This window comes from Vanessa atalanta, chromosome 8, assembly GCF_905147765.1.
Source record: "Vanessa atalanta chromosome 8, ilVanAtal1.2, whole genome shotgun sequence".
Classification (NCBI taxonomy): domain Eukaryota; kingdom Metazoa; phylum Arthropoda; class Insecta; order Lepidoptera; family Nymphalidae; genus Vanessa; species Vanessa atalanta.
This window is the reverse complement of record NC_061878.1, coordinates 1,430,408-1,443,662: the sequence shown is the minus strand read 5'-3', so window position 1 is coordinate 1,443,662 and position 13,255 is coordinate 1,430,408. Positions and strand designations below refer to the sequence as shown.

The window sequence follows — 13,255 nt, the reverse complement described above, 5'->3', positions numbered from 1 at the left end:
CAAATTGCTTTGCAACGCTGTAATGGGAGCCGGCAGATCCGTATTAGATAGGATAAGTCGAGTTAGCGTCGGTCCGTGTTTAGGTGTTAACAATCCGTGGAAACATGCATTTAGATTGAACTTACAGTGCCAGCAAGAGCGAGTTGTAGCAGAATAATTTAAATTTTGTGATAGTTTTTTTTTTGTGTTAGTCATACATCAAGCTGTATGCTGTAACAACAATGCATGGAGCTCTCTGTCACCGCTCTGTAATACTTTGTATGTGCGAGGCACGTTTCTATACTAGCTATCCGTCCTAACTTCGTACGGGTAAAATCCATACAAAGTTACACCTCCTTTAAAATTGTAATTTCCAAAAATACTTCCTATATCTGGTTGCTATATATTGTTTGATAGTGCGATTGGTCCCCGTTGTTGCATATTGAAAAACGATCTTATCCCAAAATTTTGTCTAGGATTTAATATATTATGTGCTTAATGTAATAATATTGAAATCAATACATTGAGTTAATTTGATAAGATTCATATAATGGAATTCTCGAAAGGACTGCACGTATATAAATATTTAAGTCAAATTAACAATTCCGAAGAAAAGGAAATACAATCCACGCTTATATTACGCAAGTCGTGATTTATTTGAAGAATCAAATTATCTTTTTTCAGTAAAAAAAAATTTCCATATTTGATGAAATAATAGTAAATTTATATAGTATGTTTTTAAAGCTAAAAAAATGATCTACACTATTTTAAACATAACAGTATTTTCTTTACTTTTATGATTGCAAATAGTTATAACTAACCTACAATCTTAGCTAAATTGGTAAAATCAGGCCAGCCATCTTCAGTATCGTTTACAGTTTTCTTCTCAGTTTGTGTATCTTTTAATACGGTCATCGCAAACTTTTCTTCAGGCGAAGCTGTTGTTGTTGTTTGAACTATATTAACATCTGTTTCACGATTTATTTTTTGATATTTAACTATTATATCCAAAATCTCATGCTGCATTTTTAGCCTCAAATCATTAGTCAAATTTCTCATAGAATTTCCAACGTATTGTCCGAATACAAAATCTTCATTAACTTGACGCGTCAAGAACTCTCTTCCTATTTGAACAAAAACATCTTTAACGAGGTTCGACGCTGCAGTTTCATAAGAATTTGTAGTACGATTAAAAGTTTTGTTCGGATATTTAACCATTTTATCATATATTGGTCGTATAGCTGGTGGTCCAATGGCTACAGAGACTATTTCATCGTTTTCCATATCATCTTCTTGAAGTGGTTTGAGATGCCCTGAAGGCTGAAAATTAAATTATAAATATCATTTAGTTTTGATAAACTTATTATACTTAAAAACTACTTTAATATCTTATTTGAACTGACTACCAATTTAGTTTTTTAAGTTGTTTTTTTTTCTATAATTCTACGTTAAGTAGTAATCATTCAAAATCGAAACCTTTTTTCTGTACTCTTTTGATCTTTGTGTTGTTATGTGCTTTTTCCTTCCACTATCCCGAGGTAACATATGTCGTTTTGAATGGTAGTGAAAATGTCTTCGCATTTCTTGACTCGGCCTTGCATCCAGTGTTTGCCAAGGTTCCTAAAGAAAATTAGATTTAACTTACAATTAATAGAATCTTTAAAAATTTAAACTATATTTTAAGAGGTAATATGAACCATTAATATATAATTGTCACAGTTTATCTTGGGGATCATATCAATAATATTAATCTTCAAAATGCTCTCAGTTAATGAGATTTATAAGCCCTTTCATAGCACTTAATAGGCAAGTATGATATTTCCTTAAAGATTTCACTTGAATAGCTTTAAAGATAATTATGTAATTAATTCTACTACCATGGTCAATCAGATATTAGTCACTCCTGTCTTTATCTTAATTGCTTGAGATAAATAACCAGTACACAATATTAAAACAAAGTAGTAGATTCTTTCACAATCACTTTAAATGTAATAGGTACTCTCATGTACAATTATTTCCTTAAGATTTTAATGGTACAGTTTTTTATGTTACGTTACGTTTTCAACGTAATCACTTGAGATAAATTGAAGGTACACGATATAAAACTAAGTAACAAAAATGTTAACTGAAAGGATAATTAAAATTAAGTCTAAGTTGGTAAATTTTCACAAGAAAATAGTATATTCCAGTGAGTTCCCTTTGTCCTACTTACAATAACAACTGGCGTTAGAAGTAAAAAGAAAATGGACAAAGTTCTTGCGTCCATTCTGGAGTGTTTTCAATTACTGACTGCTCTGTTTTCACTTTTTCCGAGGAGACCAACAAAACTGTTTGTTGTCTAAATAACCGTTGGAACAATGAATAAACATTTCAACATTGTACGGGACGTAAACATTCTTTACGAATAATTTTAAATTGAATATTTTTTACGCTTGATATACTGAAATTCTTCTAAATATTTTTGTATCTTCGAATCGAATATTTGTATGAGCTCACCAGGGTAGGTAGTGGTACCTACCCTGGTGAGCTCTAAGCATTACATATTCTATCGCCTAACAGTAGTAAGTATTATTAAGTTCCGGTTTTAAGTGTGAATGAGTCATCGCAACTACGGGCATTAGGGGACATATCATATCACATATCATATCTTACGCCCCCCACCAGATACTTGGTTCATTAATTATCGTTTAAATATCTAATAAATTCAATGATTATTAGTTGTAGTGATACTTACCATCAAGTGGCCTATTTGCGAGACTACCTACCTCATCGAAATGAAATGAAATATCTGTAATAAATTTGAATAATAATAATTTTTTGACTCCGATTACGATAACATTTTTACTTATTTATGCATTTTCTTCGAAATTCCTAAAACATTACGTATCTAATGATTACGCGAGAGCTTATTTTAAAATGCATCGTACATTTTCGTTTCTTTTAAACACGTGTAAAACTTCTAAGTCCCACGCAAAGTTCGCGTCTATGTACCGCCGAAAGCGTTTCGTTGTAAGTTTTATGTTGAGTAAAAATAAATAAGAGAACAGCTGTGCCGTTCGCACCAACTTGCGGATTAAGTTAGGACTTGTTTAGGTGTACTGCGTTTATAATGATAAAGTTTACGAAATTATAATTTATCTGGATAATGTTGAATGTGGTACAATTTATTTTAGTTCATATCAATATATTTTCACCCAGGTTACCAACTTTATTTGTATTTTTATCATGAAAGAACTTGGAGCTATTAGAGGAGTTTCGGATAATTCGTTTTATGAAAATTGATATTATTCTCATGATATGCTTCTGACTATTGTTTAATCGCGTTTATATCCGTTTCAGAAATTTCACACCAAACATCTGTTTAAAATGTAAAACCATAAAACGCTAATGGAATTTATTCGGAACGCATCAAACTTTTAAGTGGGATCGTTTGTATTCCGCGAGATTTTAAAACGACCAATCAGTTGAACTCCGAAAATGGTCCCACGTACCGTTCTTTATCTGTTTTTCCTATTTCATCGGAAGGGAGAGGTAGTTCAACAAAAACTGGTAATGTGCATGCATGTAGCGAGTGCCGCAAAGTTGTATAACTCAAAAACAACTCCTTTTGCGATTTAATTGGATCTTTTAATTGAAAATATGCTTATATCAAGTTGTTAACATTTTGATTTATTACCAACATTTTGGGGTAATTGGGTATTTTAAGCGTAGTTTAAAGTAAATTACAAGAATCTACATTTCGGATATTGTATTGGACTGTATATTATATTATCGGCCGAATAGATCGTCACCAATAATCTCAAAATAAGTGACGATTTGAATACCCTGATTTAAAAAAAATTAGGATGTCATGTGCGAGATGGATTTGGATGACTAACGTTATTATATTGTCTTGTAGGTCGTCTATATCTTTGTCATATTATAACAAATAGTTATACAGAAAGTCAGAAAACTATTAAATTAATGTCTTTGAAGTGAAAATTATAGTAAAGATTTACTATAATACATTGTACAAAACTAAATTACTCAAAGATAAGGAATAGAAATATACATTATCACTAGCTTAAGATGTTATTACCTCGTCTTATTGTCTCCACCGGTGACAGGAGGTCGGAGTCATGCGATTCAACGGGAAATACTGCTAGCATACTTATGCCAATTTCCATGTGGTCATGATTTATGCGATATCTATTAGTTTTTAATTGTTTCTTTGGCTGATGATGATGTTGAAGCGAAGTATTTAATGCAAGCAAGGTTTATAAAGTTTTTAGTTACTGGTTTTGTAACTCGTATTCCTAGGAATACAATTTTATATATTTTTCAGGCATAGGTAGGCGAATGAACAAATTTTTCTTGTGATGGTAAGTGCTCATAAATTTGACCCATTTTTTTACATACTTTTTTCTCTTACTGCGTCACCAACCTTGGGAACCCTTGTGCCTGTAGTTACACTGACTCACTAACCTGTAACTCACTCAAAGTGCACACACGAAATGCAACAATATTTAGCATTGGTACTCAGTTGGCTTGTATAAAGCCCTACCATAATTTATTGTTTAATAACATTATAAGTAATAATAAGCACTTAAGTGTTTAATGACTTTTTTATGTTTAGGTGAGACTCCTGCTCGTTTGCCACCTATACCATTAAAAAATAATGATAAATTTAGAATAATTTCAACAGTGATTCACGTTTATGTACAGTCGGCTACATAATATATATCATTGGGTCCTATGAAAACAGGCGTAAAAGAAAAAAAGTCACGGTACAGGAGATCCGTTTACATTTCGTAAAAGATATAGTAGGAAGACTATAAATCACCTTAAGAGGGTATTATATTTATATTTAAACATATTTGTGATAAAGCACTTTCGCCTTTTATTTATACTTTCAAGAAATTAAGAAAATATAAATATTTTTAATATAAAGATGTTTTGTTACGACTTTCTACTTGGTCAATACGTATAAATAACAAATAGTGACATTTTTTTTTATTGGTTAGGTAGGCAAACGGGCAGATAGGCTACCTGATGTTAAGTGATCACCACCGCCCATAGACATCGGTGCTGTACGAAATATTAAACATTTTTAAGGTCGCCAATGCGCCACCAACCTTTGGAACCAACATGGTGTGTCCCTTATGTCCTTAATTACTCACCCTTCAAACTGGAACACAGCAATACACAGTATTATTATGTACCACAAATATGCTGATATATATAATAGTAAATATTTCTGTTTGGCGGTAGAATACCTGATGATTGGGTGGATAACCTACACAAAGCTTGCTGCCAAATAAAAGCAATACTTGTTTTTTTTTTAATTAACAACATTAAAAGTCTTATTGTCACAATATCTGACCCTTGTTATAAGAGTGAAACTGTTTACAGAAAATTAAATATGATATACCTTATTTATTTTAAGCATTTAAAGTTAACAATTGAACGATAACTATAATTATTTTCATTTCTGTATTGTTTTCGTAGGTGACTGTACTTTGTTCAGTGTCACGTATCTTCAACCAACTTGTGAAGCTGCGGTCTAACTCGGCGAGGCTTGCTTACATGGGATTATTTTAATTGTAAACCACCCACAACATGTGTAAGAGTTACGGATAATTTTGCGAGCAAAGTTTTAGCCGTGACGGGTAAGAACACGTAGTGAGGCCTGTATTTTAATATAAATTGTGCTATTATATCAAATTATTTATAATGTGTAGATTTATGTAGCTCAGTTTCATTGTTTTAATTAATCAACGAGAGAAAGAGAAAGAGAGAAAAGGAGTAGATAAATAAAGAAGACAAAAAAAATCGGTGCATCACATTGATTTTATTTATATAATAAAGGCCAATTTAAGAGCTAATTAAGATGCAGTGAGATGACTGAACTCATTTCCTCGTTAAAGGTAAGTATAAAATATTCGCAGTATGTTTTTAATATTCTCTTCAGTTTTTCTGCTTTACAACAATTATTTACTATAGAAACCAAAGAAACAATATTTAAGTACAAAGAAATAGGTGACCAACAATGGTGTAATAAATGACGCATATAAGTCAATACAAGATTATATTGATGATAAAAGTGGACTTAGTATTTGCCAGTATATATATATCAATATAATTGTACTTTATTGATAATACTCGTACTCTGTAATTGAAATGGTGGAAAAAAAGTTAATGAGTTTCTTGCCGGTTCTTTTCGGTAGTATCTTTCTTTCCGAATTGGTAGCTCTACATTTAATTCAAAACAAACGTGACCCTTCAAAAGTTCTTGTATGAGCATGTTTGAATTAAGAATATTTTGATTTTATCAAATGAAACGAAAAAGTAAAAAATGGTTTAAAAAATAATTACTTTTTAGATAGACTTAGAATAATAACAATACTTTATTTACCTATGGTTGGGCATATTTGCACTGAGATACATATTGAAATTGACTATACAAATACAGTACAAATACGCTTGATTGTATACCAAAAAACAAAATAATATCACAAAAAAAATATATTCATAATAATTTTCAAAGGGTGGTCTTCTCGTTAAGTACTTGTTCCCACTTTGAATCGAAACTGTAGATACAAAAACGGTCTTTAAAATAATACCGAGATTAAGATGCAAATAGCTCTGACGAAATTTCTCTTGAAATTTTGCTAACTACACTTTCCTAGTGCGGATCTTTCTTTAGTGTGCGAAATATCAACGACATTATAAATAGATCCTTCTATACTAGCACTTCTCCATTAACTTGGAAGAGAGCTGTTCTATTCCGAAAAAACGAAACCCGTTAGAACCTAATGACCTTCGTTGTATTAGAACTTTTCCTTGTCTTTTACAATATAAGAATAAAAATGTATCTAATGAAGTCAAAATATACTTAGAAACTAAAGGCTTCTGACAATGTCATATAACCGTTATCGTATTAGATATAGTTGATGACACCTTGAATTCCCAGAATGATAGAAATGGCACAATATTATTAATCGACTTTTCGAGCGCCTTTGATTACTTCACTACTTTCAATATTTTATGTATTTAATTAATATTTTATAATTATATTTTATTTTATATTTAATACAATGGTTTTAGTTGTGTGGCAACAAAATGGTTTTATTAAAATAATTGAATACAATCAGTTAAAGCAAAAAATTGGGATAGTTCTCTGTCCGAATGTAGGTCAGTTTCAAAGGCGTTCTGCTAGGCTTGATTCTGGATACAGATCTTGTTCTTTTCAAATATGTGACGTTGCATCAAAAATAATACATTGTACATTATTTTATGTCACACTTAGAGCTATAGCAGATAAAGATAAGGCAGAACGTAAGTCCATTTTTAAAGATTAAGTGATTAGCCGTTTTAAAATCTCGCGGAATACAAACGATTTCATAAGAATTATTTTTTCGTCTTTTGTTTTTTTTTTAATTGTTGCTTCATTATCATCAGGCAATTGCACAGTTTCTCTCTATATTTACTTCGCACTTACCAAGCACTTGAGATAGAAAATTCGGTCGGGATGACATTTTTCATTTGTTTTTAAATTCAAAGTTTTTGGTAAAATAGCAAGAAAATATCAAGAATATGTTAGATAAAATTTTGTAATAAATTGAAAATCACAACTTGCGAATATGGAAATTGATATTCGAGTCACATTTTGCAATGGGATTTTATGATTCGTTGGTCAAGAGATATTGCTAGTCAAAATGTAACTCTCGGAAATATTGAAAAATTAACATACATACGAACATGTCTTGAAGAGCCACGAACTACACATATATATGTATATACACACTTGTGATATTAATTATATTAGAGTGTTATCAAAATCTGTTAAATAGTTTGAAAAAATATATTTTCTTCAAATCGTAAATTTAAAAAAATGACTTAAAATTTATAAACGTCTGTATCGAAGATTAAGTGTAAATGAGGAAATTTTTGTCATTATTTTCCGCAGAATTTACGAAACAAACATTATGCTACTTACGACCTCCTTGTCTTGCTCAATTATTTAAAACTAATAACCAACTTACAGTAACAACCCGTTTATGATACATCGCCAAGTAGTCAGTTTTCGTCGTTCAAAATATTTTTTGGAGCTTTTTTGTCATCATGCTGTTCCTATGCCGATTGCAGGCGGATCCATGTATCTTTCCTCACGATCTTTCTCCACTGAATCTAAGTATTATAAGCAAAAAATAAACTCAATCAAAATCAAATCAATTTTATTTAAGTAAACTTCACAACGAAGCATTTTTGAATCGTCGATATTAAAATACTACCACCGTTTCGGAAAGCAACCTCCAGCGAGAAGAAAAGGCAAGAAACTCGCATAGTTGCTCTTTTCAAATAAACAGTTTTACAATGCTGTTTTTTTACAATAATTAGTGTCCTGTGATGGAACCCGAACCTAAAACCAGACGTTTTTTTCTAAAAAGTACTCTTTTAATGAATAATAATAATAACTAACTACTAATATAAATAACTAATAATAACTCAAACACATACTCATCAAAATACACACTCATCAAAATCGCCCCAGCCGTTAAGGAGGCGTTCAGCGATATACACGTAACATATAAATATTATTTCGTACTTTCAGTCACGGTGGCCCATATCAAGGGAGACAATCCAACTACAACTACGTACTAACTACACAGGACATATTACACACGGTGCAATGTCTATTTCTTCATTCTCATAATCGGATGGGACGGCAAATTTGACACGACTAAAAAGAGTTCAGGTGCACAACCACCGTACTCCCGAGGCACGGGAGTGTGCACATTTTCAACTTTGAAACTATGGGCTGTTACGGAGAAATTTTCTGTTTTCAATAGAAAGACCCAGTAACTATTTAGCTTTATTATTATTGACCCGACCTAGGGTTCGAACCCAGGAACTCGGAATCTTTGGCCTTATATATATTATATAAGGCCAAAGATACTAAACCAAACAGTACATGAATATGGTAGAAGAATAAATATAATGAATCAGTGACAACAAATAATAATTGACTATAATGAAAATACTTATAATACTAGGTTAGTTTATTCCATTTCATGCCAAGTTTTCTACAAAAAAATATGAATAAGCGATTCAGTGTAACGTAATACCCGAAAGTAAAATTTATGCTAAATAAAAAATGACTGCAGTCGTAGTTGTTCCGTCATTTTAGGCCAAAACTCAATTTAGAAAGCGTCCCAAAGGCTTTTGGTCGGTACAAAAAATCTCATACAAAACTTCTGTTTTAGTGACCTGGAGGTCATGAAACTCGTGTAAAATGAACTCTGTATACGAGGCTGAATTAAATTTTGCAATATCAAAGAGGAATTTTCAAGAGTTATGAGGTATCTTCATAAACTGGATGCTTTTTAGTACGCCCATGGATGTAGTATTTTCAAATTAAATTTAAATTATTTTTATTTCAATACTCGGTTGAGCAAAATAGAAAAATGCTGAAAGACTAGTTTTAGTAACGGTGATAATAATATAACTGCCTAGACTGACCTATTAAAATATACCACGCAACCAACGAGTGTTTCTGTGATAGATTTACATGTACATTTTGTTATTGAGGGCAAGTTTTATTTTATTTTATTTTTAGGGAAACAAACAATGATATGACACTTATGGCATAAAAATATACAATATTACATACATCAGCTAAATTTCCACTGATACTAATTATACAGTTATTAAAATAAAAAAAAATAAATAATTAATTGTATAAATTATACAATTAATGAGATCAATAAACATATACTAATAAATCTTAAACGATTATGAATAAAGTTAAGCATAATTAAAAGAAATAAAATTAAAAAAATAAACAATATATAAGGCATTAATGGCTACATTGGTTTATTAATTACAGGCTAGATGTTTATACATGTCAGAACATATTTTATAAATTTACATTTTTTTTTTACATTAGCAGCCCGTAAATGTCCCACTGCTGGGATAAAGGCCTCCTCTCCCTTTGAGGAGAAGGTTTGGAGCATATTCCACCACGCTGTTCCAATGCGGGTTGGCGGAATACACATGTGGCAGAATTTCGTTGAAATTAGATACATGCAGGTTTCCTCACCGCCTCACCGCCGAGCACGAGATGAATTATAAACACAAATTAAGCACATGAAATTTCAGTGGTGCCGGCCTGGGTTTGAACCCGAAATCATCGGTTAAGATGCACGCGTTCTAACCACTGGGCCATCTCGGCTGTTTTTATAAATTGATACATACATTTATCTTATTTACTTTATTTTTAAAAGAATACATTTTTTCGAATAAAATATCAATATCTGAATATACTTTATTATAATTTTGGCAGCTGCGGTATAAGAAGATATTATTACTACTTTTCGTTTTACAAATCGACAAATTAAATAATGGCTTATATCTAGAATTAATTCGTGGACAGTTAAATTCTATATAAGACAATAGAAAAGATGATTCTATAAAACTGTTAATTACTAAAAGCACTGTGGCTCGTTGGCTTACTGGCTAGCTTATGAGGATGTGCATCGTATATCCCTTGGTCTTAGGTTCAAAGCTTACCTGGCCCTCTTCATCTTGATCTTTCTTTTATCAGGTTTATGGGGGTGAGAGAATAGTGAGTGCACTGGGGTTTGCATATAAACTTGTGTATAGAATGTCCTGTTTGGCTAATCTTACTTGAGAAGGGCCGAATGGATTTATCATCATAGTCATCGGAGATTTTGTCAGCGGGAGAGCATTGCACTGTTTTGGATGTATTACCTCTCATCTACAGTTGTAATAGGGGAAAACATCAATGATGTGAACAGTAGTGTTCCGGTTTAAATAGTGAGTGAGGATATTGTTACTTCATGTCATAACATCTTGTATCTCAATACTTGGCATCGTCAAAAAAACGGTAAATATTACATTCCTTGCATTGTCCGTGTGTATGGGCGAATGTTATTTATTGAAGTTATATTCAATATTTATTACCTGGCCCTTTGATTTAAGGACCTTCATCTAAACATATAATAAAATTGGAGTGTCTGTTTGTAATAAGAATATAACCGCTTTTTACTAAATGCATACATATATATGCACATATACCAAAATATCATTTTTTCTAAAATAAACGTGTATAGCTTAAAAAAATAGCACGTGTAACTCAACAGCAAAACAACAGAAACCTTTTTACGTTACAAACTTTTCGCTCAAGATACACGCGTTCCACTCAAATCCGAGCTAAAATTTATACTTTCATTACGTTCAAAGAGTTTCACTTCAAAAAGCGAAATACCTTTAATTTAATAATATCTGTCGTATCCAATAACCCTTCCTACATCAGTGTCATCCTCGTAATGTCATGAATAATAGACCCCTCAGTGATTGTACCGAAACATTGAAACTGACGTAGGCCAACGTGTACAGAGGGTTTTTTTATTCATATTCATGCTTTGGTAAGACCTCGTTGACCTTGGAATTTAAATTAAATAACAAAGGTTGATTATTTTTATTTCAAAGGTCAATTATTAATAATAAATTCTTATATTCTAACTATTATAATTTTTATCTATAGCTTTCAGATTTCAATTTTAGGTTTGAGTAGAATTTTGCGAGGCGTCTAATTTGTATAAGCTGGTTCATTGAGTTTTTAACTGCAAACTTAATTTGATTTGTTTCTCTTTGTGCTTTTCATATATAATAAAAATAAATTGCTTATAAACGACGATTTTTCTTTCCAGTACATATCTAGAAAATTAATCTACATTCTGTTCATTCATGTTCATATATTTATAATAAAAATATATTTTAGAAGAATATTCCATGGTACTTAGAGAGCCTACTTGAATAAAGTCTATTTAGATTTTGATTAAATTTTATTTAAAGCAAAAATATATTTAACGTTTCTATTTTGTAGACCAAGACTCGAATCCTTATTTAATTGAATGCACGTGGATTTAGCGTACTGTTTCAAATAAACGCTGTTTCAATCCATCACGTCTATACTTGAAAAATAAAACGACGAATCTTGATGAAATTTTTCATCAAACTGCACACGCTAAAAACAAAAACGAGTATCGTAAAACTAGGTAACAGCGAAACTACTGAACAGACACAATTTTTCAGATGCAAAGTCAATTGGAACTCTAAAATTTACATAAAACTGAATACGGTTCCTAGGGAAATGAAGATCGCTTCCCTTATTTCAATCTCGGCCGTATTCACAGCTACGGCGTCGCTTGATTTATGAAATCTTATCTACATAAATTATTGTGTGTGTATAATTAGTACGAGATATGCCCCTATATTTTTTTATTTGCACTCATTATAAGAAGCAACGGCTACTGGATATATCTAGTATGTTTTTTTTTTTTAATTCGTAGGTCTCAGTTATTAAGTGATAGTTTGTAGTAGACTAGTTGGTAGATTTATTGAAAGAAACATTTTCGTATAATTATAAATATTTTAGAGAAGAAGGCTGCTCATAATGAAATTCGTACTACGGTTTTGCACTTCAAAGGTTTTTTTTTATAGAAAGATTTAAAGTACCCAAACATTTTAACAAGAACTGTTACTTTGTGTTAATAAACGAAATAACTAATTTTAAACTTATATCTTATTCAATATTTGAAATTTAAAGTATTCATCCATTATTTACAGCTACAAGCGCTTTAAAATGTTTATCAATCTCGTTATTACCTATTTGGACGCCACATATAGAAGTTCTACATTGTGTTTACGACCGGTTCCCATTTCTTAATGGTTCATTTGTTAGTGGCTATTCGTTGCCAAAATTGTCAACGTTTTTAATATAACGCTTGCAGCATAATTTCGCGCTGCGGTAACGATGTAGCGCTCCAGTTTAGTTTAGAGCCTAAATAAATCACTTGAATTGTTGAATGTGCGTGAAAAGCCGTGGACTGTGTGGATGAAGTAAGTCATAAGCGGAAGCGGATTTCATTATTATTTTTATAAAGGATTAAATATCGATATTTGTTTTCTTTTTTTAAAAGGTAATTTTCGTCTATGTGTGTTTATGCTTATAACAGTTTTGTTTACTGTAAACTATTAATAGAATTGTAATAAACACATGTAACACACAATAACTGTCTATTTAAGATTTTATAATATAATATTATACTTTTTGGCCTGTTTGCTTACAATCACAGTCAACGTTGAAAGATTCCTTTTTTGAATTTATTCTCTTATTTTTTTTTAATCAAACTAAGATGTCTGCCATCCCTGATACTATAGCCGTACTATAAATAGCAACTTTTAAGAAGTCTCAAATTTAAAGAAAAGT

The 13,255-nt window shown here is 31.3% G+C and overlaps 1 protein-coding gene across 1 annotated transcript; it reads right to left on the bottom strand.

Annotated features, from left to right (window-relative positions):
* Positions 1-795: 795 nt before the first annotated feature.
* On the bottom strand, positions 796-2,246 carry LOC125066021. Its single transcript, XM_047673901.1, has 3 exons — positions 2,192-2,246; positions 1,456-1,599; positions 796-1,299 (listed from the first exon to the last, which is right to left on the bottom strand). Exons 1-3 carry the CDS (start codon positions 2,243-2,245, stop codon positions 796-798), a joined length of 702 nt encoding a protein of 233 aa, XP_047529857.1. The 5' UTR covers position 2,246.
* Between the last annotated feature and the right edge of the window lie 11,009 nt (positions 2,247-13,255).